Source organism: Colobus angolensis, unplaced genomic scaffold, assembly GCF_000951035.1.
Source record: "Colobus angolensis palliatus isolate OR3802 unplaced genomic scaffold, Cang.pa_1.0 Scaffold242, whole genome shotgun sequence".
NCBI classification, from domain to species: domain Eukaryota; kingdom Metazoa; phylum Chordata; class Mammalia; order Primates; family Cercopithecidae; genus Colobus; species Colobus angolensis.
The window spans coordinates 117089-139263 of record NW_012115622.1 but is presented as its reverse complement, the minus strand read 5'-3'; the positions used below and the strand labels follow the sequence as shown (position 1 = coordinate 139263).

The 22175-nt window shown below is 54.7% G+C and overlaps 1 protein-coding gene across 1 annotated transcript in view; it reads right to left on the bottom strand.

The window, feature by feature from the left end:
- Positions 1-14960, bottom strand: part of LOC105514359 (proline dehydrogenase 1, mitochondrial) — a 25320-nt gene extending 10360 nt beyond the window's left edge. Inside the window, exons 1-7 of the mRNA XM_011945667.1 lie at positions 14687-14960; positions 9919-10127; positions 4260-4294; positions 3601-3750; positions 1490-1554; positions 1192-1308; positions 699-778 (exon numbers count right to left, since the gene is read on the bottom strand). Of these exons, the coding sequence (XP_011801057.1) occupies positions 699-778; positions 1192-1308; positions 1490-1554; positions 3601-3750; positions 4260-4294; positions 9919-10127; positions 14687-14959 (929 nt within the window). The 5' untranslated portion in view covers position 14960. The remainder of the gene's footprint in view (positions 1-698; positions 779-1191; positions 1309-1489; positions 1555-3600; positions 3751-4259; positions 4295-9918; positions 10128-14686) is intronic.
- Positions 14961-22175: the final 7215 nt, after the last annotated feature.

The window sequence follows — 22175 nt, the reverse complement described above, 5'->3', positions numbered from 1 at the left end:
TTTAAAAATTTAAAACCAGTGGCGTGCAGTGGCTCAAACTTGTAATCCCAGCACTTTGGGAGGCTACGGTGGGCAGGTCACTTGAGCCCAGGAGTTTGAAACCAGCCTGGGCAACATGGTGAGACCTGGTCTCTATAAACATAAATTAATTAAAATAATTTAAAACCAAAACACAAACAGTCCTGCATCTAGGTGGCTCTGAAAACACCGAGTACCCTAGGGCTGTTTTGGGCTTGTGGAGGGGCCGAGCATAGGCAGCCAGGCAGGAGGTGGACACAGCTCCGGGGACCAGGGAGGACACAGTGCGCAAGGCTGACAGTGTGTGAGGGGACGGCTCACTACTGCACCACCCCAGTCACCTCCCCACTTCAACTGGGGGCTCCTGGTGACCTCGGTCCCAGCCCCTAACCCCAAGGATGGGGCGTGGGGCTCTGATCCTTCACCTGCCAGCGTGGGCTCCAGGGGGGCTGAGAGTGCTACCTTTGCTCTGGACCCAGATAATTCTATAAAGAGCCCTCTATGGGGGACTCAGGGACCTGAGGCCATCAAGTCCTGCTGTGTGAAAAGCAGCTCCTTCAGCACTGTCATCCTAAGGCCCACCCTCTCAGGCAGGGCAGCCAGGACTGGGAGGCGCCGCTGGGGCTTGGCTGGAACCATGGCTGATGCTCGTGTCCTCTCAGCCTGGGGGCTGTTCTCACCCAGACACTCCCAGGGTCTCCGCCGTGAACCAGTCCTCAATCTCAGCCCTGGATGCGATGCCCATCTTTGCAACACTTTCCTTGAGAAGTGAGAAGGCCTGGATCAGCCCCATTTACTCACATTTTATGCTTCCCCCACCCACTGGCCTCTGGTGCTGTTTCTGGCTTTATTACATCATTAGCGAGAATGGGATCCATGTCTGGTTTGTTTCTACTGCATGGACAGGTCTATTCCCACCCGACTGCTGATGCTCGCCCACGCCCTGCAGGGCTGGGTCCCCAGCCCTCCCACCAGCATCTCCCCACTCTGTTCAGCGTCCCTCCGACCTCCTCCTTCCCCCAAGGCCAACCCCAGCAGCTGCAGAGTGAGCCACATGCCCTCGATGAGTTCCCAAAACCACCTCAGACCACTGCCCACCATGCCCCCTGTGCGCCCCCTCGGTGCCCACCCCCTCACAAGCCCCGGGAGTGGGGAAGGGGAGGGCTGCCCCACCTGCAGCGCTGCCACCTCCAGCTTGGTGTCCATGGCAGCCAGGCCCGCCTGCCCTTGCTCCGCAGCCATTTGGTGAAAGAAGCGTCTCCACTTGGTCAGCACCTCTGAGAACTGCAGCTGCAAACACAGGCCTGAATGCCATCTGCACACGCCCCTGCCTGCCCCAGTCCCCCACGCAGCCCCTGTGGCCAGCTCAGGCCTCTAAGGCACAGGCACCTGTGCTTTCAGTGGATGCCCACAGCTGCCCTGAGGACTCGCACAGCACCAGACTCTGCAGGTGGAAGGTTCTAGCACTTACCAGAAACTGGGGTCTCCCCAGTGCCGTGAGCTTAATGGCTATGAAGCCGTCATCGCTGACTCTACCTGTCAGAAGCCACAGGAAAAGCCATGACGGCCCTGAGAGGTGCATGGAGGCAGTGCAGGGTAGGAGAGGGAGGGCTGGGACCCCACCAGCCTACAGCAGGCTCCTGGCCCCACCCCACTCCACTCCACCCATGAAGTCCCCGCACATGGTGCTCTGGAGGTCCTGTAGAGATGGAAGGGGGCTCTGTGGCGGGGTCTGTGTTTGCCATGCAGGTGCAGGACAGCAGTGGGCACAGGAGCTGCCTGTCCCCTGCCGAGAAGCCCCCACAGGCTCTCTGCCTCGGTTTCCTTCCCTGTGCCACCAGCACCATAGGCTGCTCACCCATGGGTCACAGGACCCAGAAACACCAAGCGTGGCTAAGACAGAGACACCCCAGCGAGGCCCCCTTGCTCAGGCCTCTGCCCCAGAGCCAGGGTCTCCCAGGCACCTCTGATGCTCCTGCCCCCACACAGCCAGCCCGTAGTCCCACCCGGTCCTCCAGGCTGACCCTCCTGCAGCATTCTTCCCCCTGACATTTCTTTCCAAGCAGCAACCAGAAATGTTCCTTTAAAGTGAAAGCAGATCTTACCATCTCATCTTGTTTAATGTCACCCCAATGCAGGGTCTTCCCCTTCCATCTGCCCCGGGAGAACAGGCAATGGGCGAGAAGACACCCCTCACCCTGATGGCCCAGCATTCAGCTGGCCACTCTGACCCCCAGCCCCAGTCAGGAGGCGACTTACAAGCACTGCTCAGAAGGGCCAGGTGCAGTGGTATGCACCTGTAATCCCAGCACTTTGGGAGGTCAAAGTGGAAGGTTCGCTTGAGCCCAGGAGTTTGAGACCAGCCTGGGCAACATGGTGAAACACCATCTCTACAAAAAAATACGAAAAGTAGCTGGGTGTGGTAGTGTGCGCCTGTAATCCCAGCACTTTGGGAGGCCAAGGTAGGAGGATCACTTGAGCCCAGGAGGAGTTCCAGGCTAGCCAGGGCAACATAGTGAGACCTCTTTTTTTTTTTTTTTTGAGATGGTGTCACTCTGTCGCCCAGGCTGGAATGCAGTGGCACAATCTCGGCTCACTGCAACCTCTGCCTCCTGGATTCAAGTGATTCTCCTGTCTCAGCCTCCCAAGTAGCTGGGATTACAGGCACCTGCTGCCATTCCTGGCTAATGTTTTGTATTTTAGTAGAGACAGGGTTTCACCATGTTGCCCAGGCTGGTCTTTAACTCCTGAGCTCAGGCAATCCACCCGCCTCGGCCTCCCAAAGTGCTGGGATTACAGGCCTGAGCCACTGTGCCTGGGTGTAAGACCTCCTCTTTACAAAAATAGTAACAAAAACAAAAACTTGGCCGGGTGTGGCGGCATGCACCTGTAGACCCAGCTACTCAAGAGGCTGAGGTGGGAGGATGGCTTGAGCCCAGGAGGTCTAGGCTGCAGTGAGCTATGATCACACCACTGCACTCCAGCGTGGGCAACAGAGCAAGACCCAGTCTCATTTGAAACAAACAAACAAAAACATAAACAGGCCTGGGACCTGCTGCCCCCGACGGAGGGCTGCTGGGGCCAGCATGGGGCTGTGCAGGGTTGGGTGTTTCTAACACTAAAGGACACTGGGCCTTGGTGACCTCTGGCTTCTCTAGCCCTGGAAGCACCTGCTTTCCCCACCTCTGGCCCCCAGAGGCTGTGTCAGGGAGGGATTCCCAGGCAGAAGATGCGGCACCAGCTCCCTGAACGGAACCTCCACCCTGAGCTAAGGGTGGCTCGGCAGCTGACATGGACCAACTTCCTGCAGCTCCTGGTCCTAGCCCCGAGCCAGGGAGAAGGGTGGGGAGCATGAGGTGGGATCAGGGAACAGGGGGCTGGGGCGGGGGCTGGAGATGCCTTCTGGGAGGCAGTGGGACCCCTAAGGAAGGGGCCGAACAGTGAGGCACCCAAGTGTGACCAGAACACAGCCCTCTGGCTCCTGCCCCAGCTTGGCATTCACCCACCAGCACCTCCATGAGCCCAGGGGTCCACTCAGGCTGGGACATGGCGGGGGTATAGCTAGCAAAGAGGCGGCCCCACCTGAGGCTTCGATGCAGCGCAAGAATGTCTCCATGTGGCTGTCGCATTTGGCCTCGTTGGCATAGAAGTAGGTGCGAGCACTGATGACACCATTCCTGCGGTCCCCGAAGGCCCGGTGGGCCTGGTATTGCTTATCTCGCTTATTTGTCCCTGGAATGGCGAATGCACGGCCTGAGCACAGCTCCAAACACCCACTCCCAGCACCTACACGCCAAGGCCCAGGGCCCCTGCCCTCAGGAGGGCTCCAAGCATAGTGGCCATGCCAGCCTGGCCCGGGCACTGTGCTGCCCCATGGCTCCCATCCCCAAACCCACCCTCCTCTCTGCACTGCAGCTCTTCCGCCTGGAGTGCCGCATCCCCCTGGCTAAACCTCCTCATGAGGCCAGGACGGCAGAGCCTCCTCAACAAAAGCCTGGGTCCACCAGGAGGCCATGAAAAAGCAGCAAGGAATCTCTTTCCCCAGACGCTTGTGAGCATGTCAGAGCCCAGAGCGACAGAGCAGGTGCCCTGGACACAGGAAGGGCCCTGGACATAGGGAGGATCCCGGACTCCGACATCACCCCCAGGCCCACTTGTGCTCCAGCCTAGACTCTCCTAGAAACCAGGGGGTGTGCGGAGTGGGGAGGGCGTCTGTTCACGTGCGGCGGCCTCTCACTCACCACCGCCATCCCTCTCCACAGCTGAGGTGCAGGACCTGTGGGAAGGAGGGGGCAGGCAAAGGTCATTGTCACACCACCTGAGCCTCAGGTGACAGGCAAGTTCCCACTGAGGCTGCACGGAGGGCCCCACCACAACCCCGGTGGAGGGTAGATTCCAAGGTGCAGCCCCAGCCCCACCCCAGCCTGGGGAGAACACCTGGGCCTGGGAGGGGCAGCAATTTATGGGGCTGTTGTGTCCCAAGGGCTCAGGAAGCCCCAGGCTCCTTGTGGGTGGAGAAATCAGAACGATATGCCTGAGTTCTCAGAACAGCCCAGGCCTTGCAGCAATTCTTGAATAAAGGTAGTTATCTGGTTCCAAGTCAGGGCTGAGAGGAACGGAGCCGGGAAGGCACCAGCACACAGAGATCCCTAAATCCCCAACGAGTCCCCCTTACTCAGGCCTCTGTCCCAGAGCCAGGGTCTCCCAGGCACCTCTGATGCAAGTGCAGGCTCCTGCCCCCACACAGCCAGCCGGCAGTCCCACCCTGTCCTCCAGGCCGGCCCTCCTGCAGCATTCTTGCCCCTGACACTTCTTTTCCAAGCAACAACCAGAAATGGTCCTTTAAAGTGAAAGCAGATCTTACCATCTCATCTTGTTTAATGCCACCCCACCCCAGGTTCCCATCATTTCCCAGTAATACCCAAAATCCCGGGCCCCTGGCCTGGGAACCTCAAGACCAGTGAGGCCAGGATGCTGGCTGTCCCCCGCTAGGCTGGCCACACTCTGCCCAGCCAAGCCCCTGTCCTTCCTGCAGGTGCCTCTCCATCCCCGTCTGGCCCGCACCCCCATTCCCACTGGCCCCTCCCTCCTCTAGGGTACCTGGCTCCCCTCCCCCACCAGCCCTGCACCCCTGCCAGAGCCACTGTGAACACCCTCCTCTTCCTCCTCCTCACGCCACAATCTGCTTCCTGGCACTTGGTTTCGGTGCTGTGTCATTAGGGCTAGCAGAGTTGCTGTGGCTATTAAGTCTACTGTGACAAAGTGACCATGGTCTCTCCCTGGCCCCGGGAGCAGCTCTGTGTGTCATCTGACTTTATATTCAAAGCCTGATTAAGTCAGTGACCATGGGGAGAGGTCGGCTGCATGACCAACAGCATCCAGAGCCTTCCTGAAGCTCCCGAGAGGCGCTCGGACCCTCGGGGGCAGCTCTGCCCACACTCACAGGAAAGGACAGGGTCCCCCTCAGGTGCCGGGAAGGGTAAAGGCAGAGCAGTGGTCAGTGAGCCGCATCCCACAGGCCTCCACATCAAGGGGCCTCAGCTGCCTGCTGTCCACCTTCCACCTGCTCAAGGAACAAGCCCTGGGCCAGGAGCCCCCACCAGGAGGCCTTCCCTCCCACCCGCTCCTGGGCAGCCCCACATGGGCCAGGGACTCCTCATGTGCCTCCAGGTCCTCTAAGGCTGCAGCCCAGGGATGGGAGCTGGCAGGCAGATATGCGCTCGCTGCCTTGTGCTGACAGAGATGTGACAGAAGAAGGTGGAATGTCCTCTTGTGACTAGGGAACGGGCAGGCAGCACGTGATCCCCTGCCTTCGACAGGGAGCTCCCGGGTCCCTGGCTTGGGAACCTCAAGACCAGTCGTGAGGCCAGCCCCAGGACCTTCACGCCGAGGCTCGGGTACAACCAGGCAAAAGCCATCTCCAAGGGGGACTCACTCTGCTAAGGCTGGGGCGGCAGCCAGAGCCCCGCCCAGGGTAGAAACCCTCATGGCAAGGAACAGCAGACAGTGGGGATGGGGCCTCAGGGGCCTCCATGACCCTGATGAGAAGGTCCCATCTTGAAACCACACAGCCCACAGTTTGGATAACACGAGACTTAACCAGGCAGGTGTCTTCCTGTGAGGCAGCCTGCCTTCATGGAGCAGGATCATTATCTGACAGGTCCCCGGGCAGACGAGTTTCTGCTCAGCATTCCCACAGCTGTTGTGTTCATCCTCCGAGGTGGGCCCAGCAGGAGAGGCTGGGGAAGTCAGGGACACTCCCTCTCCTGCTCTGACACGCTCAGTGGCAGAACACCGTAGGCTGCCCCTGTTTCCCTCCGTGAACCTCCAGAGCACAGACCAGGCTGACACAGCCAAGCACAGTGGCCAAGATGACCGCATGGCTTGTGCAGTGGCCAGAGGGGCAACCAGGTCTCAGAGTGGACAGCTACGTGGCAAGGACAGGGCCACACTCTCCAACAGGCATCATGGGTTAGTCATAAGGAGACACAAATGGTGGTTCCCAGGCAGGTCAGGTCCTGTTTCCACTGGAGGGGAGGAAGAATGCACCCTGAGAGCAGCTGATTCAGAACTGCCGGTGCCACACGGGAAATCTGACTCTCACCACCTGGGACGTTGCCATGTCATGGCGCAAGGCACCACAGGGAAGGGGGGGCACGTGGCACTGGCAACTGTGGGGTGTTAGAGGAGGAAGGGTGAACTGGTGGATGTGAGGCCCTGATCAGGGTGGGGACCACATCCCAATGACTGCTTAAAGCCGGGACCCACTTTGTGCTCCCCCAGCCCCACCCCTCATCATGCCCAGGGCATAGTCTGTGGAAGGGCGTATGATCACACACATGGGCATGGCCCGGGACACAGAGAAGGGAAGAGCAACAAGGGGACGTGGGGCAGAGGAGGACCAGGGGGTCTTCAGAGACACCAGGAAGACCCTGACCACCCCTTCAGCCTCTCCCAAGCTCAGCTCTGGGTAGCTGTTCCTGGGGACGTGATGCCTGTTTGAAACAAACAGAGCATGGGGGTCCACACCCTGCCCTTGCCCAACTCTCCCCTGGAGGGAAGCCTGGCAAGCCCCTTCCTACCTGTACCCCCTTCCCCAGCTCCCCCAGCCCCTGCCTCCCCAGCCCCTCGCTCAGGACACACACTGCACACATATCCCAAGTGAGCTGCCCCAGCCTGGAGACCAAGGGCCAGACCCCGCCTCCAGCCAGCCCTTGGCCTGCACAGCCCGACCGATGCCCCCATCCATCCGCTAGGCGTCCCCTCACAGCCCAATCGTCAGGAAGATGCTTGGCCCCTTCCCCATCCCTGAGACCTCAGCCTGCTTGGGGGATCCCTGGGACTTCTCTCCTGGGATCGGGTGGGGCCCTGGCCTCTGGGAAGCATGGTCCCACCCCTCCTCTGTGTGGGCACTGCTGTCCTGCACCTCCAGCCTCCCACCTCCTCCTTCGTGCTCCAGAGCACTGCTGGGACTCGCTTCGCCATGCACTCAGACACCTCCATCCTCCCTGGGCCTCTCACGGTTAGGCCAGCACCACCTGCCATGGCCTTCATTTGGGGCAGTGGCCTCAGTGTCTCTCCCCAGAGTAGAGCTCATGGCCCTTGTGATAGGAAGGTAGGTTAGGAATACAGATCTTTCAGCAGTTCCCTGCACTAGGGTCTGCATAACTGGTCATTCCCGGCCAGGCGGGCCATGCTGCAGAGTGGACATCAGACCAGTGCTTGCAGACCCAGCCCTATCCCCATGGCTCAGACCCCTCTGAAGGCACAGAGCAGCTGAGCTGGGTAGGTGTCCTCACCACGCACCCCCGTGAGGACAGGAGGGAACCCTGTTCACTTCCCAGAGCTGGAGCAGGGCCCCTGCAGACAGCAGCCACCAGCAGCAAGAGAAGTGCAGCCCTTGCAGGGCAAGGGACTCAGGCTCCTAAGGGCATGGGGTGCCCAGCTCCCTGGCAGAGTGCAGGCCAGCCCACCTCCAGACACACAGCCTGCAGGGCAGGATGGAAGCCAGGCAGGACCACCCTGGGAAAGGAGTCTTTTCATACCAGAGGTGCCTGAGAAAAAAAACCCATTGTGAAACCAAGTCCCCAGCCAGACTCCTTCTGAGAACACACAGGCTATTGGTTATTCAACAGGCAGCTCAGCAAAGGTTGCAGCCAAGGTCTCAGGCAGCTGTGAGGCCCACAGGGCCTGCTAGGAACACAGTGGGATGCTGGGGCTGGAGCACCCCACCTTCAAAACAGCCAATCGCAAGGCAGGGGCTGGGCTTCTCTCTCCAGGCAACTGGCAGCCAGCATGCTAAGGCAAGGTACAGACATTCCGTTCCCAGGGCTGGAGGCCTCATGTGACTGCCTTTCCCTCCCCTTCCCAGGCCAGCCACCAGGGAGGGGCATAGCAAACAAGACCTGACAAGGTCCACAGAGGGATTGTCCCAAGCCTCATGTGGGTCAGGCTCAGCTGCTGTCTGGGTGCAGGGGACCCAAATACATAAGGAGACATAGGGAGATCCCATCTTTACAAAAAAATTTTTTTTAATTAGCCAGATACGATGGTGCATGCCTATGGTCCCAGCTACTTAGGGGGCTCAGATGGGAGGATCACTTGAGCCCGGAAGGTTGAGGCTGCATTAAACCATGGCACCACTGCACTCCAGCCTGGGCAACACAGCAAGACCCTACTTTTAAAAAAATGGTTGAAGGCCAGGCGCGGTGGCTCAAGCCTGTAATCCCAGCACTTTGGGAGGCCGAGACAGGCGGATCACGAGGTCAGGAGATCGAGACCATCCTGGCTAACCCAGTGAAACCCCGTCTCTACTAAAAAAATACAAAAACTAGCCCAGCGAGGTGGCGGGCGCCTGTAGTCCCAGCTACTTGGGAGGCTGAGGCAGGAGAATGGCGTGAACCCAGGAGGCAGAGCTTGCAGTGAGCTGAGATCCGGCCACTGCACTCCAGCCTGGGGGACAGAGTGAGACTCTGTCTCAAAAAAAAAAAAAAAAAAAAAAGGTTGAAAAAAAAAAAAAAAAAAAAAAAAAGGTTGAAAGAAATCAAAACAACAATAATATTTTGTGACACAAGAAAATTATATGAAATTCTAATTACCATGGCTCTACTGAGGCAGAGCGAAGCCGTTGTAGCAGGGAAAGTCTGGTCCAAGACTGAGAGTCTGTGCTACCTAGCTGTTTACACAAACATTTGCTGACCCGATGTGGGAGGCTCTGCTACAGCCTCTCTTCTGCAGGGATTCCTGACCCGCAGGCGGGTCCCACTGCCCTATCCTTGCCTGGCCTCAGCCTGCCCTGCAGGTGTGGAACCTCCCAGGCCTGGCCCCTGCCCCAGTATCAGTGGAGAAGGGAATTGAAGCCAGGAGAAGTGTGGCAGGCCGGCCTGGAGTCAGCTCCTGGAGGTCACTAACCTGACACAGAGCCCCTTCCCTGGGCAGTGAGTGTAGAGGGCAGTTGGTACCACCCTGACCCGCCCTCCTAGGCATCAGGACAGAACAAGACCATGTTTCTCTCCACTTCCTGGAGCAGTCCCTGGCTCATGGGAGATCCAGGCAAGACCAACTACTCTTTGCAGAGTGCTTGGTCCATATGCTGGTGCCTGTGCCCCTCCAGGCCATGGGCTAGATAGGGCCAAGGGCCATTCTGTGCTCGGCTTCCTCAGGCTTCATGCACACCAGGCCTCCCACGAAAGCTGAGAGCTGTCATCTACATGAAGCAAAAATGCAAGAACTCCAGGCAGAACCCAGGAGGGTCGTCAGTAGTTGGGCTGACTAAGCTCTCCTAGCCTTGGTCTCCGCCCAGCTGAGGCTGAAGCCCAGCAGTTGGACACGTCCCACCTGCTCCCACTGGGTGCTCCTGGGTCATGATCAGAATGCCCGCAGACACCGGGCAGGCCTTACTCCATCTCCTTGTGCTCTGCCTCCTCGGGGCTCAGGTCCTCCTCCACTCCATAGTCCAGAATGGCACCGACACCGAAGGCCCTGTTGTGCCGAAGCAGGGGCTGGATGGACTCCTGGTCCTCGCCGGCTACAAAATGCCCATAGAAGGTCATCTTCATGAGCTTGTTGAATAGCCTCTGCCCTAGAAGTTTCCTGGAAACATACAGCAGCTGAAAGGCAAAGGGAAGCCACTGTCCTGGGCTGCCCGAACTCCCCTTCCCCAAGCAGGGCCCCGCTGCTCATCCCCGACCACAACACTTAACCCCAGCCGTGGGGCCCTGATACAGTCTCTTGGTGACTGGGCTTCCAGTGTCGATTTCATGGTGAAGACCAGCCGAAGCCGCTTGCTTCTCCACTCTATCCATCACTCCAGTTCCCATCTAGGACAGAAAGACCACAGGAGGTGCCGCCTGCTTGGCCTGGGCACACTGTTCCCACCTGGACTCTGCCCCTTCAGGGCCCCACCCATGAGTCACTCCAGTGGCACACAGTGGGTGCCTGACCACTGCTTGGTAGAGAAAAAGGAGAATGGCCGGCCTCTGTGAGGACAGCAGCGGGCATTTTGAGACCATCCTCTGTATCCACATCTTGGCAGTTCTGCGGGGGAAGAGGAGGATCTAACTTGACTCCCTAGTACTTGAGTGCCCAGATTTTTCAATGTTTTGTTCCCTCTTATCCCAAGTCCCGAAAACAGTGTGACTGGCACAAGGCCAGCCCCCGAATGGATGCTAAATAACAAACGTGTGAAACTCAGGCTGAGTCTGCATCCAGCTGGAGGGAAGCATGCCCTGGCAACAAGGACAATGAGCTAGGTGACAGTCCACAGGGGCCTGTGAGATGACTCCCTCCCCATGACCCAGGGGCTCTGCAGGGTCATCTGGGGCTGACCAGCCACTCTGACGGATGCTGCCCGGGAGCTGCTCGGCTGTCTCCTCCAATCATATTTCACCACATCGCTCATTCACATGTCCCAAGCTCCCATACACCAAGCACCTTTTACAGACTGGAAACAACCAAAGGAAACCGACCAGGATCTCACATCCTGGTGGCAAAGGAACCCCAAAGGGGAAGGAGGGACTGTGCCTATCACTCAGGACAGGCGGATGGGGCAGTGCCTGCAGGGTGGGGCAGGGGTGTTTACTAACCTAGATCCAGGAGTGGGGCTTGCCAAGGCAAGGAGATGGCTGGGGGAGCTCCAGCACGGGGGATGGCCAGGGCAGAAAAGACAGGGACAACAAGAGGCTACTGGGAGACGAGGGCTGAGTGTGATACTCAGAAGCACACCTGCCACCCCTGCCGTCTCAGCACCAACACAGGAAGAGCCTGGGATTTCTCAAACCTGATGGAAACTAGAACTCCTCTTTTGTGGGGAGCATCTCTTGAAACCATAGTTTCAGGAACAACTTCTAGTCTAAGCAAAAGCATTAGCGAGTCAAACACTTATACCTGAGCCAGCCCTGAGCACCCACACGCCTGCCCACAGGCAGACATGGCCCCACAGCCTTACCCTGAATATTGGTGCCCCATGGAGATGCCTCCTGACCATCACCCCTGGGCACGCCATGGGGCAGCTGCAAGGACCAGGGTTTCCCAGGCACTCACCCCTGTCTTCCCGCAGCCTCCACACAGAATCTGACTTTACTGCATTTTGTTCTTTTATAAACAAGATTAGAAACTGGAAAATGAACGTGCTGACATGTTCTCCGTCTCCCACTGAGCCTGAGCCAGGCCTCATTCCTGCTGGCAGCACCCAGGGAGAGCTGGGAGAACAGGATGGGTCTGAAACATATCAAAGAACACCCAAGTGGTAGGTGGGGCAGAACTGGGGACCTGAAAACCATCACTAGGCTCATCCACATCCGCTCTGAGAGAACCATCAGAAACCCAACAGGAGGGAGGGTGGGCAACTGTCTGCTGCAGGGGCTGGCACGATTGCCTCACAGGGCCACACAGTCTCCCTCTACCTAACTGCTTGCCTCTGCACAACCAGCACTAAATGAAGAGGTGGGAGCCAGGCTGCACTGGTTCCAGGGATGCTTCTTCAAAACATCAGGGGCTGAGGGACTGGGTCCGGGCTGAGGCTGAAAGCTCCCTGCACAGGGCTACAGAAGCACACAGGCAGGGCTGGCAAGTTTATTTATTTATTTATTTATTTATTTATTTATTTATAGAGGCAGGTTCTCACTCCTGGGCTTAAGCGACACTCCTGTCTCAGCCTCCCAAGTAGCAGAGATTACAGGTGCCCACCACCACGCCCAGCTAATTTTTATATTTTTAGTAGAGATGGGGTTTCTCCGTGTTGGCCAGGCTGGTCTTGAACTCCTGACTTCAGGTGATCCACCCGTCTTGGCCTCCCAAAGTGCTGAGATTACAGGCGTGAGCCACCGCTCCTGGCCCCAGCTAACTTTTAAAAATGTTTTGTAGAGACAGGGTTTCACAATGTTGCTCAGGCTGGTCTTGAACTCCTGGCCTTAAGTGATCCTCCTGCCTTGACCTCCTGAAGTGCTGGAATTATAGGCATGAGCCACCATGCCCAGCCTAGGGCTGGTATGAGCAGAGCAAAGCAACTACTTTAACACGATCCTGGTGTCACTGATGCCCCCACATGGCACTACCTGAGACCAGGGCAGCCCCACATCTTCAGATGAGGAGAGCCTTCGAGGATTTAGAAACCTGCACCAGTAACACATACACTTGTAACCCCTGTGAAAGACTCGATCAGATGTGTGCAGAGCAACACTGGTAGAGCCAGTTCTCTCCCCTCCCCCCACTCAGGGAACCACTGTCACCACAGGTCCTGTCCCTTCTGTGAGGGCGCACACCCAACCTCAGTGCTGTTGTCACGGAAATCCCGGGACTTTCCTAAACTCTCCTCAAAAAGTCCTGCTTTCAGGCAAGGGTTGGCCCCAACGCTGTCCGCTGTCCGCAGCCAAGGCAGCAGCTCAAAGATCAATTCCTGCAACCTGACACTCCTGTGGCAGGTGTGATGGCCCCACTGCCCCGGCGCCTCACAGACCTGTGCTGGCTCAGCAGAAGGAATCTCCCCACAGCCCAGAGGGTAAGGGAAGGCCCCCCACTCTGGCCTGCCCACAGGACCAGGTTCTAGTGAGCAGCTCACAAGCCCAGGACCTGGCCCCTGCCTTCTTCCAGTGCTGAGGCTGCCAACACCCATGGGATCACTAACAAGACAACAACACAGACCCCACCGAGGGGCTTCCCAGAGCACAGGCAGGACCCTAGGGGAGCCTGGGAGAGGTGACCTCTGGATGCCCTGCCTCTTCCAGGTACCCACAGCACCATCCCTGAGCCCTGGCACTTGCCTTAAGAAGGCATCCAAGGGACGGCGGAGCTGACACGTTCCTCCCACAGTCACAGAACAGCACCTGGCATTCCCCGCGGCGGACTGGGCACCAAACCCCACACCCAGCTCTTCTGGCTTCTCTGTGCAACAACTGATCTAGACAAGAAAGCTTAGGGCTGTGCCTAGAGAAACCTGACCTGGTGCCTTCCTAGTCCTCTCTCCATCTCGGCCACAAGGTGGGCACGGCTTCTGCACAGCTGGCCCCAGCTGCCACCTAGGATGCCCATCCTTGCCCTGGGCAGGGACCTGTAACTGGCCACTCCCTCCCCTGGCATTCCTGCCCTGCTGCCTCCTCCTCCTACTGCAGCACCACCAGCACTGGCTGCTGTTTCTGGATGCCCCTTAGATGTGGGCACTCCCCAAAGCCTCCACATCACCATCCCTCCCCCTGCCAGTTCCTCTACCTGGGATGTCCCTTCGCACCTTCCTGCTCTCCATGGCCATGGCTTGACCTTAAGGCATCTTTATGCACACAAGCACAGAAATATCCTCTCAGAGGCCACCATCTGTCCAGTTCAGCTCCTTCTTCCTCCACCATCCTCCACACTCCCGCCACTGGTCCTCGGCTGACCCTGGTGCTCCCCATGGGATTCGGGCCAACAGCATCTGACTCTGATTTTGTGGACCTCTGCCCTCAGCTCGCACCCGCCGAGGCCTCACCTAAGCTCAAGTATGGCTCGGGGCTTCTCATCTCACACCACCCCCCTGCTTCCCCCGGCCTCCTGGTGAGGCCAGGGGTGCAGCCCCTGACCTCCGCACAGTCTCACCTGAGAAATCAACACCACCAGAACCCCGGCGCCAACAAAGGGAACGAACCTTGCAAACTCTTCCCAGAGTCACCTGGAGATAACCCTTATCTCTAATACCCCCCTAGGCCGATGCGGCTACAACAGTGTTCTGCTTGTTGCCCCCGCCCCAATCCCATCAAAAGTCCTCACACTTTTTAAAGTTACCATGGGTGAGTTCAAAGCTGGGCGTTTGAGGGGCTTCCCATTTTTCCCCAACAGTGTGTGCTCAGAGTGGCCGTGTCTGGGAAGCCGCTGGGTCCCGGGTATTGAACCCTGGAGTCCTACACCTGGCTTCTCTTGTGGCAACATGAAGAATACTCTATTTTAAATTCCAAGTGATAACTCTGTATTCCCACAAGTGGTATATATCGTAAATATTAAAATGACCATTGTTTTTAGTTGGTAGACATGGACAAGTAGGAAAATTTGCGAGGTTCGAAAGGCATTGCAGGAAACGCCTCCCTTCCTGGCTTCCCTCGCTCCAAGAGATGCTTGGGAGGCACCCCTTTCACGCCAGGAAGCTCCGTAAAGGCTCCCGGGACCGGCAGAAGCCCCGCGCCCCCGCCTGCACCCCGCGCACCTGCTCGTGGCGCGCCAGCAGCGCGGGCCAGGCGCACAAGCGCAGCACCAGCAGGCTGCGCGCCAGCTCCCAAGTTCGCCGGCTGCGGTACGCCTCCTGCGCGTTGCCGAAGTCCACGGCGGGCACTGGTGGCCGCACTGCCTTGGCCGACCCACGTCCCGGCAGGGCTCCTGGGCCCGCGGCGGGCTGCTCGCGGACGGCTGGCGCCGTGGACAGTGGGGCGAAGCGGGGAATGTAGGGGCGCAGCGCGGGCAGGAGGCGCCTCAGAGCCATGGCGGGAGGCCGGAACCGGCCCGGGCAGCTTAAGTATGCGCTATTGGTCCCGCCCCGCCCCGCCCCGCCCCGCCCCGCCTGGTTCCGGAGGCCTCGCCCGATATTCCTGACAAATGCCAAAGGCTTACACTTCGCAAGCACGCTGGCACTTCATTTACATGGTGGGGACCCTCTGCTGGCAGGGCTGAGGCCAAGGCCAAGGCCCACTGGCTTCCCAAAGCCTTTGCTCCTGCTCTCCATGAAGACAACAACAGAGTGAGACCCTGTCTCAAAACAAAACAAAAGAAAAATCATGTATTTTCAGATAGCTAGAAGATTATTGAGTGTTCGTAATGCAAAGAAATGATAAATGTTTAAGATGACAGCTATGCTAATTACCCTCATCTGATCAGTGCACATTGCATGTATAGAAACATCACTACATATCCCACAAATATGTACAATTATTATGTGTCAACTAATAAATAAAAATAGCCGAGTGTGGTGGCTCACGCCTGTAATTCTAGCACTTTGGGAGGCCAAAGCAGGAGGATCACTTGAGCCCAGGAGGGCCAGACCAATCTGGGCAACATAATAAGACCTCATCTCTACAAAAAAATACAAAATTAATCAGGCATGGTGGTGTGTGTCTGTAATCCAAGCTACTCAGGAGGCTGAAGTGAGGGGATTGCTTGAGCTCTGATCATGCCACTGCACTCCAGCCTGGGCAATGGAAGGAGACCCTGTCTCAAAAATAAAAGTGATTTTTGTTTTGTTTTGTTTTGAGACAGAGTCTTGCTCTGTTGCCCAGGTTGGAGTGTGGTGGCGAGATCTCGGCTCACTGCAACCTCTGCCTCCTGGATTCACGCCATTCTCCTGTCTCAGCCTCCCCAGTAGCTGGGACTACAGGCACCTGCCACCATGCCTGGCTAATTTTTTACGTTTTTAGTAGAGACAGGGTTTCACTGTGTTAGGCAGGATGGTCTCAAACTCCTGACCTCATGATCTGCCTGCCTCAGCCTCCCAAAGTGCTAGGATTACAAGCGTGAGCCACCGCGCCCAGGGAATTTTTTTTTTTTAAAGACAGAGAGATTCCAGACACAAATGACCACAAGTTGTATGGTTTGGTTTATATGAAGAGTTCAGAATAGACAAACCCATAAAGACAGAAGTCACACGAAGACAAGCCCATAGTGTAGCCTGGCGAGTGCCTGGAGGTGGAGGACGGGAGGAGTGGGAGGGGCTGTCAAGGCCTGCGGAGTTTCTTTGGGGTCTGGAAATACTCTGGGGCTAGAGAGTGGTGATGTTTGTTCAACCTTGTGTATTCACTAAAAAACCATTCAATTGTGCCATTGAAGTGGGAAAAATTCCATGGTATAGTGCAAAAGGTAATACATGAATAGTACAATGAATTATATCTCAATAAAGCTGTTATATTTTTTTACAAAGCAAAGTTGTAGCATTTGCTTCAAGGAAACCTGTGGCCCTGCACAGAGGCGAAGGTGGGCAGGGGCTGCTAGGGGCAGGGCTGCAGAGAGGGCAGTGGGAGAGGTGAGGGGTGCAGGGATCACAGAGCTTGCCACTCATGTCCAGACCATAGCAGGGCAGACCTAGCGCCGGGTGCCCAGGCCCATGGGAGAGCCCACCTGTGAGGCCGCCTGTGGGAACAAGGCTGGCCTGAAAGTCACTGGTTGCGTATGACAATCAGTGAAACAACTGAGATTCATAGGAGCTCTGTAAATACTAGTGTCAGGCCTCTGAGCCCAAGCTAAGCCATCATATCCCCAGTGACCTGCACATATACATCCAGATGGCCTGAAGCAACTGAAGATCCACAAAAGAAGTGAAAATCGCCTTAACTGACGACATTCCACCATGGTGATTTGTTTCTGCCCCACCCTAACTGATCAATGTACTTTGTAATCTCCCCTACCCTTAAGAAGGTTCTTTATAATTTCCCCCACCCTTAAGAAGGTTCTTTGTAATTCTCCCCACCCTTGAGAATGTACTTTGTGAGATCCACCCCTTGCCCACAAAACATTGCTCCTATCTCCACTGCCTATCCCAAAACCTATAAGAACTAATGATAATCCCACCACCCTTTGCTGACTCTCTTTTCGGACTCAACCAGCCTGCACTCAGGTGAAATAAACAGCCATGTTGCTCACACAAAGCCTGTTTGGTGGTCTCTTCATATGGAGACATGTGAGACAACTAGGAAGCAAGTCTTATGCTCAGCTGGGGACTCCTGGCAGGTGGCTACCCTGAGCCAGCTGATGGCCTTTTTTTTTTTTTTAAGAGACAGGGTCTTTCCCTCTGTTGCCCAAGCTGGAGTGCAGTGGTGTGATCACAGCTCACTGTAGCCTTGAACTCCTGGGCTCAAGTGGTCTCCCTGCCTCAGCCTCCCAAATAGCTGGGACTATGGGCTGGACTGCACCTAGCTAATTTTTAAAAAATATTTTTTTGTGGAGGGAGGGTCTGGCTGTGTTACCCAGACTGATCTAAACTCTTGGGCTCAAGTAGTCCTCCCACCTTGGCCTCCCAAAGTGCTGGGATTCGGGCGTGAGCCACTGCGCCCAGTCGTGGATTATTTTGAAAGAATGATGCCCCGCCAGGGCCAGAGGATGCAGGTGGGAATTGGTGGCGGGGGTTCCTCAGGGAGATGGGCTGGATGGGAGGTGAGTGCCAGGGACAGAGGGGTGGGCTCTGTTCTTCAGCTCAGGAGACAGGCAGATCTAAGGGGCCAGACTTGGGCATGTGGTGGGGACCCAGCTGCTGGGCGCCTCCGAGGTTGGGCCGGTCACCAGGGCCTGCCACTCCCAAGGAGAAAGCAGACAAGAAACAGACCTTTGAGGGTAGAGAGGCCTCTGTGCTGCCCATTCGGCCCCCTGGGGACACTGCGGTCAGCCCCGCTCAGGACTCCTTCCGTTCCCCTACTTGCCACTTGCGCTCATTCCCAGCGAGATCATTGTTTCTCCTCAGCCGTGAGCATGACATGGGAGCTCTGGCAAAGTTGTTTTGTTTGTTCGTTTGTTTTTTGTTTTTTGCCATGTGCCTCTTATCTGTACTCCTGAAATATTTGTTTCTCTGCCGGAAGTGGGGCTCCCTGCATTCATTCTGATTTGTTGCATTTTTGCTGCTTGCCCTATAACCACTTTTACTGATATATTTGCTCTGTCCGTAGGCAAAGGAATTCATTTCCGTTTGTTTACTTTGGGGCTTGTCCTTCCGTTATCTGCTGTACCAAACCTGGGCCGCTGGGTGTATAAATTCCCTCATCGGTACTCTCTCCCCTTAACCACTCCACGCTGCTGTTCACAGATCCTACTTGAGTTCTATTTAGCTATGTCATTTTACTCATTTTTCTCAAAGCTAGTGAAATGTGATTGCAGTTCCTGAAGTTAAGATTGTCTGCTAGATCCCAGAACACGCCACTATTTGTGTGAAAGCAATCACACTTCACCACTTTATATAATAATTTTCAATGCATGTGTGAGGAAAGGTATTTAGACCCCCCCCAGTCCCTGCCAGATTGTTTCCTGCTGAGACCAGCTCAGTTGGAGAGACTCTAACCCAGTGGTGCTAGAGAAATTAAAGACACACACACGACTGGGCGCGGTGGCTCATGCCTGTAATCCTAGCACTTTGGGAGGCTGAGGCAGGTGGATCACGAGGTCAGGAGATCAAGACTCTTCTGGTTAACACGGTGAAACCTTGTCTCTACTAAAAATACAGAAAAATTAGCCGGGCATGGTGGTGGGGGCCTGTAGTCCCAGCCACTTGGGAGGCTGAGACAGGAAAATGGTGTAAACCCGGGAGGCGGAGCTTGCAGTGAGCCGAGATCGTGCCACTGCACTCCAGCCTGGGCGATAGAGCGAGACTCCATCTCAAAAAAAAAAGGAAAAAAAAGACACACACAGAAATATAGAGGTGTGGAGTGGGAAATCAGGGGTCTCACATGCTTCAGAGCTGAAAGCCTCTAACAGGGATTTACCCACATATTTATTGACAGCAAGCCAGTGATAAGCATTGTTTCTTTTTCTTTTTCTTTTTTTTCTTTTTTGAGACAGAGTCTCGCTCTGTCGCCCAGGCTGGAGTGCAGTGGCATGATCTCCACTCACTGCAAGCTCTGCCTCCCGGGTTCACACCATTCTCTTGCCTCAGCCTCCCGAGTGGCTGGGACTACAGGCGCCTACCACCACGCCTGGCTAATTTTTTGTATTTTTAGTAGAGACGGGGTTTCACCATGTTAGCCAGGATGGTCTGACCTCATGATCCACCCGCCTTGGTCTCCCAAAGTACTGGGATTACAGGCATGAGCCACCGTGCCTGGCCAGATAAGCATTGTTTCTATAAATTATAGATTATAAAGTATTCCTTATGGAAAACAAAGGGATGGGCCGAAATAAAGGGATGGGTTTCGCTAGTTATCTGCAGCATGTGCATGTTGTTAAGGCACAGATTTGCTAGTGCTATTGTTTGTGGTTTAAGAAGCCTTTAAATGGTTTTCTGCCCCGGGTGAGCCAGGTGTTCCTAGCCCTCATTCTGGTAAACCCACAACCTTCCAGCGTGGGTGTCATGGCCATCACGAACACACCACAGTGTTACAGAGATTTTGTTTATGGCTGATTTATGGCCAGATTTTGGGGGACCTGTTCCCAAAATGTCCCCCTTCTTCAATTTGCAAAGCAATAAAAGCAAAGGCAGCCTTGTCATGGTGAGCTACTTCTTGCAGGAGTCAGGATCCACATCTGCAGACTAAACAAACAACACAGATTAAAAGCACAATCATCATTGAAATCACAGAGCTTCCAAGTGTTTTCATCCATTTTAATGGGTTGCCAGTTGCTAATCTGTCTGCAGCTCCTTCAAGCACTCTAGTTCCTGGCATTAAAGTCACGTGCGCCTGGGATGCTTTAAATATTTGTTCTTTTAATTTTGCAATATCCAAAGACAAGTTTGTAGAATGTCCTTCTAGATGCTTTTTAAAAATTCTTTGCCAAATTTTGATCTTATTAAGAGCTATTCATAGTTTCCACAAATCCTTACGTTAAGCTCCTAGAGTGGGCCATATCATTTGAGGTTGAGGTGCCACTATACCACCGTGGTTCCAGATAACGGGAACTCTTGTCGTACTTCTTGCCATTTCTGCCATCTGGCCATTTTGTTCAGACCAGCTGAACATAGTGTGGCCATGGCACACAGACTGAGAGGTGCAATTTAAGCTAAATGTCCCCTTAGGGGACCAATCAATAATGATTCCACAGGAATCGTTGCGCGGCACCTCTGCCTGTTCTGCAATGCAATCTTCCCAGACAAGTACATTCATTACTTCTGGCCAGGCTCTGTTTTGTTGACAAAGAGGTTTTTAAGGGCGGTATGCCTCAATTATAGGAGCAGATTCATTATGGTAAATACTGAGATCAGAAAGTATGTGTAACTGTGTCATAGAGTGATTACATCAGGCATTATTGCTGGCCAAGATTGATAAATATGCCCAATAAGTGTAATTGTTCTCTGTGTCAGCCCTTGTTGAAGGAATCCTCACACCAGGGTGGTCACCGCTATCACAGCTACCATGAAATTACTCATTGTGACTGGTCGTCCTGCTTTCCTCAGGTTTTCTTCTGCCATCTGTGACAGCTGCTTGATCTGTCCCCAGGTGGGTGGCCGTGTTCAACGGGTGTTGTTCGTGACAGTTGGGGTCCTCCTCAGCATCAGTCTCCACATGGCTGCAACCGGGGGGTCCTCAGGATCTTCCCGGAATCTCTTCCTCAGGATCTGGCTCGTGATAAGGTTTCAGGTGTCTTGATGGTATCCAAATCGGGTGTTGATTTGGTCCTGGAGAAACACAAGCATAACCTCTACCCCAAGCCTATTTCCCAACTTTCTGTTATCAGATCTCTCCACCAAACCAATTGTTCTGCTTCTCTCTCTGCAGCTGGTTTCTGTAGATGCTGTCGAGCTGCTGATAACATCTGGCCTTTGGGCAGGCTCAAAAAATTTACAGTTAATAATGCTAGATTCAATTGTATATGGGCTGTCCTGTAATCCCTATTTCTCCCCATTTTTTGTTTTTGTCATCAGTTGTTTATCTGTACGAAATAGTAACTGAGCATTTTTAATTAACTGTGTGGAATGAACCATGTATGAAGAATCAGAATCACATTAATAGGCATATTAAAAGCAGTCAACACCTCAATTATAGCTCCACTTTTTGAGCTGAAGTACAGGGCGTCTGGGAAACTTTACTTTTTGGGCCAGAATAAGAAGCTTTACCATGACTAGACCCATCTGTGAAACCATGAAAACGCTTAGAGGATGCAGGTTGTTGACCGCAGGAATTGTAAATGCAAACCGTTCACAGTCTTGCTCAGCTAAGGGGATAGTAAAGAAACAGTCTTTTAAGTCTATGACTATTAAAGGCCAATTTTTTGGAATTATAGCAGGAGAAGGCAACCCTGGCTGTAATGCTCCCGTAGGTTGTGTAACTGAATTGATGGCTCTTAAGTCAGTTAACACTCTCCATTTACCTGATTTTTTCTTAATTATGAAAACTGGAGAATTCCAAGGGGAAAATGTTGGAGCTATGTGCCCATTTTGTAATTGTTCAGTAACTAATTCCTCTAAAGCCTCCAGTTCTCTTTACTTAGTGGCCATTGTTCTATCCGAATTGGCTTATCTGTTAACCATTTTAAAGGTACAGGTTCTGGAGGCTTAACAATGGCCACCATCAAAAATGATACCCTAATCTTTGTCGAGACCTTTGTCTTTCCACTTGAAGCGGTTCTTTCTTTCTTTCTTTCCTTCTTTTTTTGAGACAGAGTCTCACTCTGTTGCCCAGGTTAGAGTGCGGTGGCACGATCTGGGCTCACTGCCAGCTCCACCTCCCAGGTTCATGCCATTCTCCTGCCTCAACCTCCCGAGTAGCTGGGACTACACGTGCCCGCCACCACGCCCAGCTAATTTTTTGTATTTTTAGTAGAGACGGGGTTTCACTGTGTTAGCCAGGATGATCTCGATCTCTTGACCTCGTGATCTGCCCACCTCGGCCTCCCAAAGTGCTGGGATTACAAACGTGAGCCACTGCGCCTGGCCGAAGCAGTTCTTTCAAATCTTGCAAATATTTTTCTAGTCCCATATCAGGGACGTACCCCATTTCATGCATCATATGTTGACTTTGAGAGCTACATAATTGTTCTGGAATTAGAACTTTGCTCCACATTGTTGTAATAAA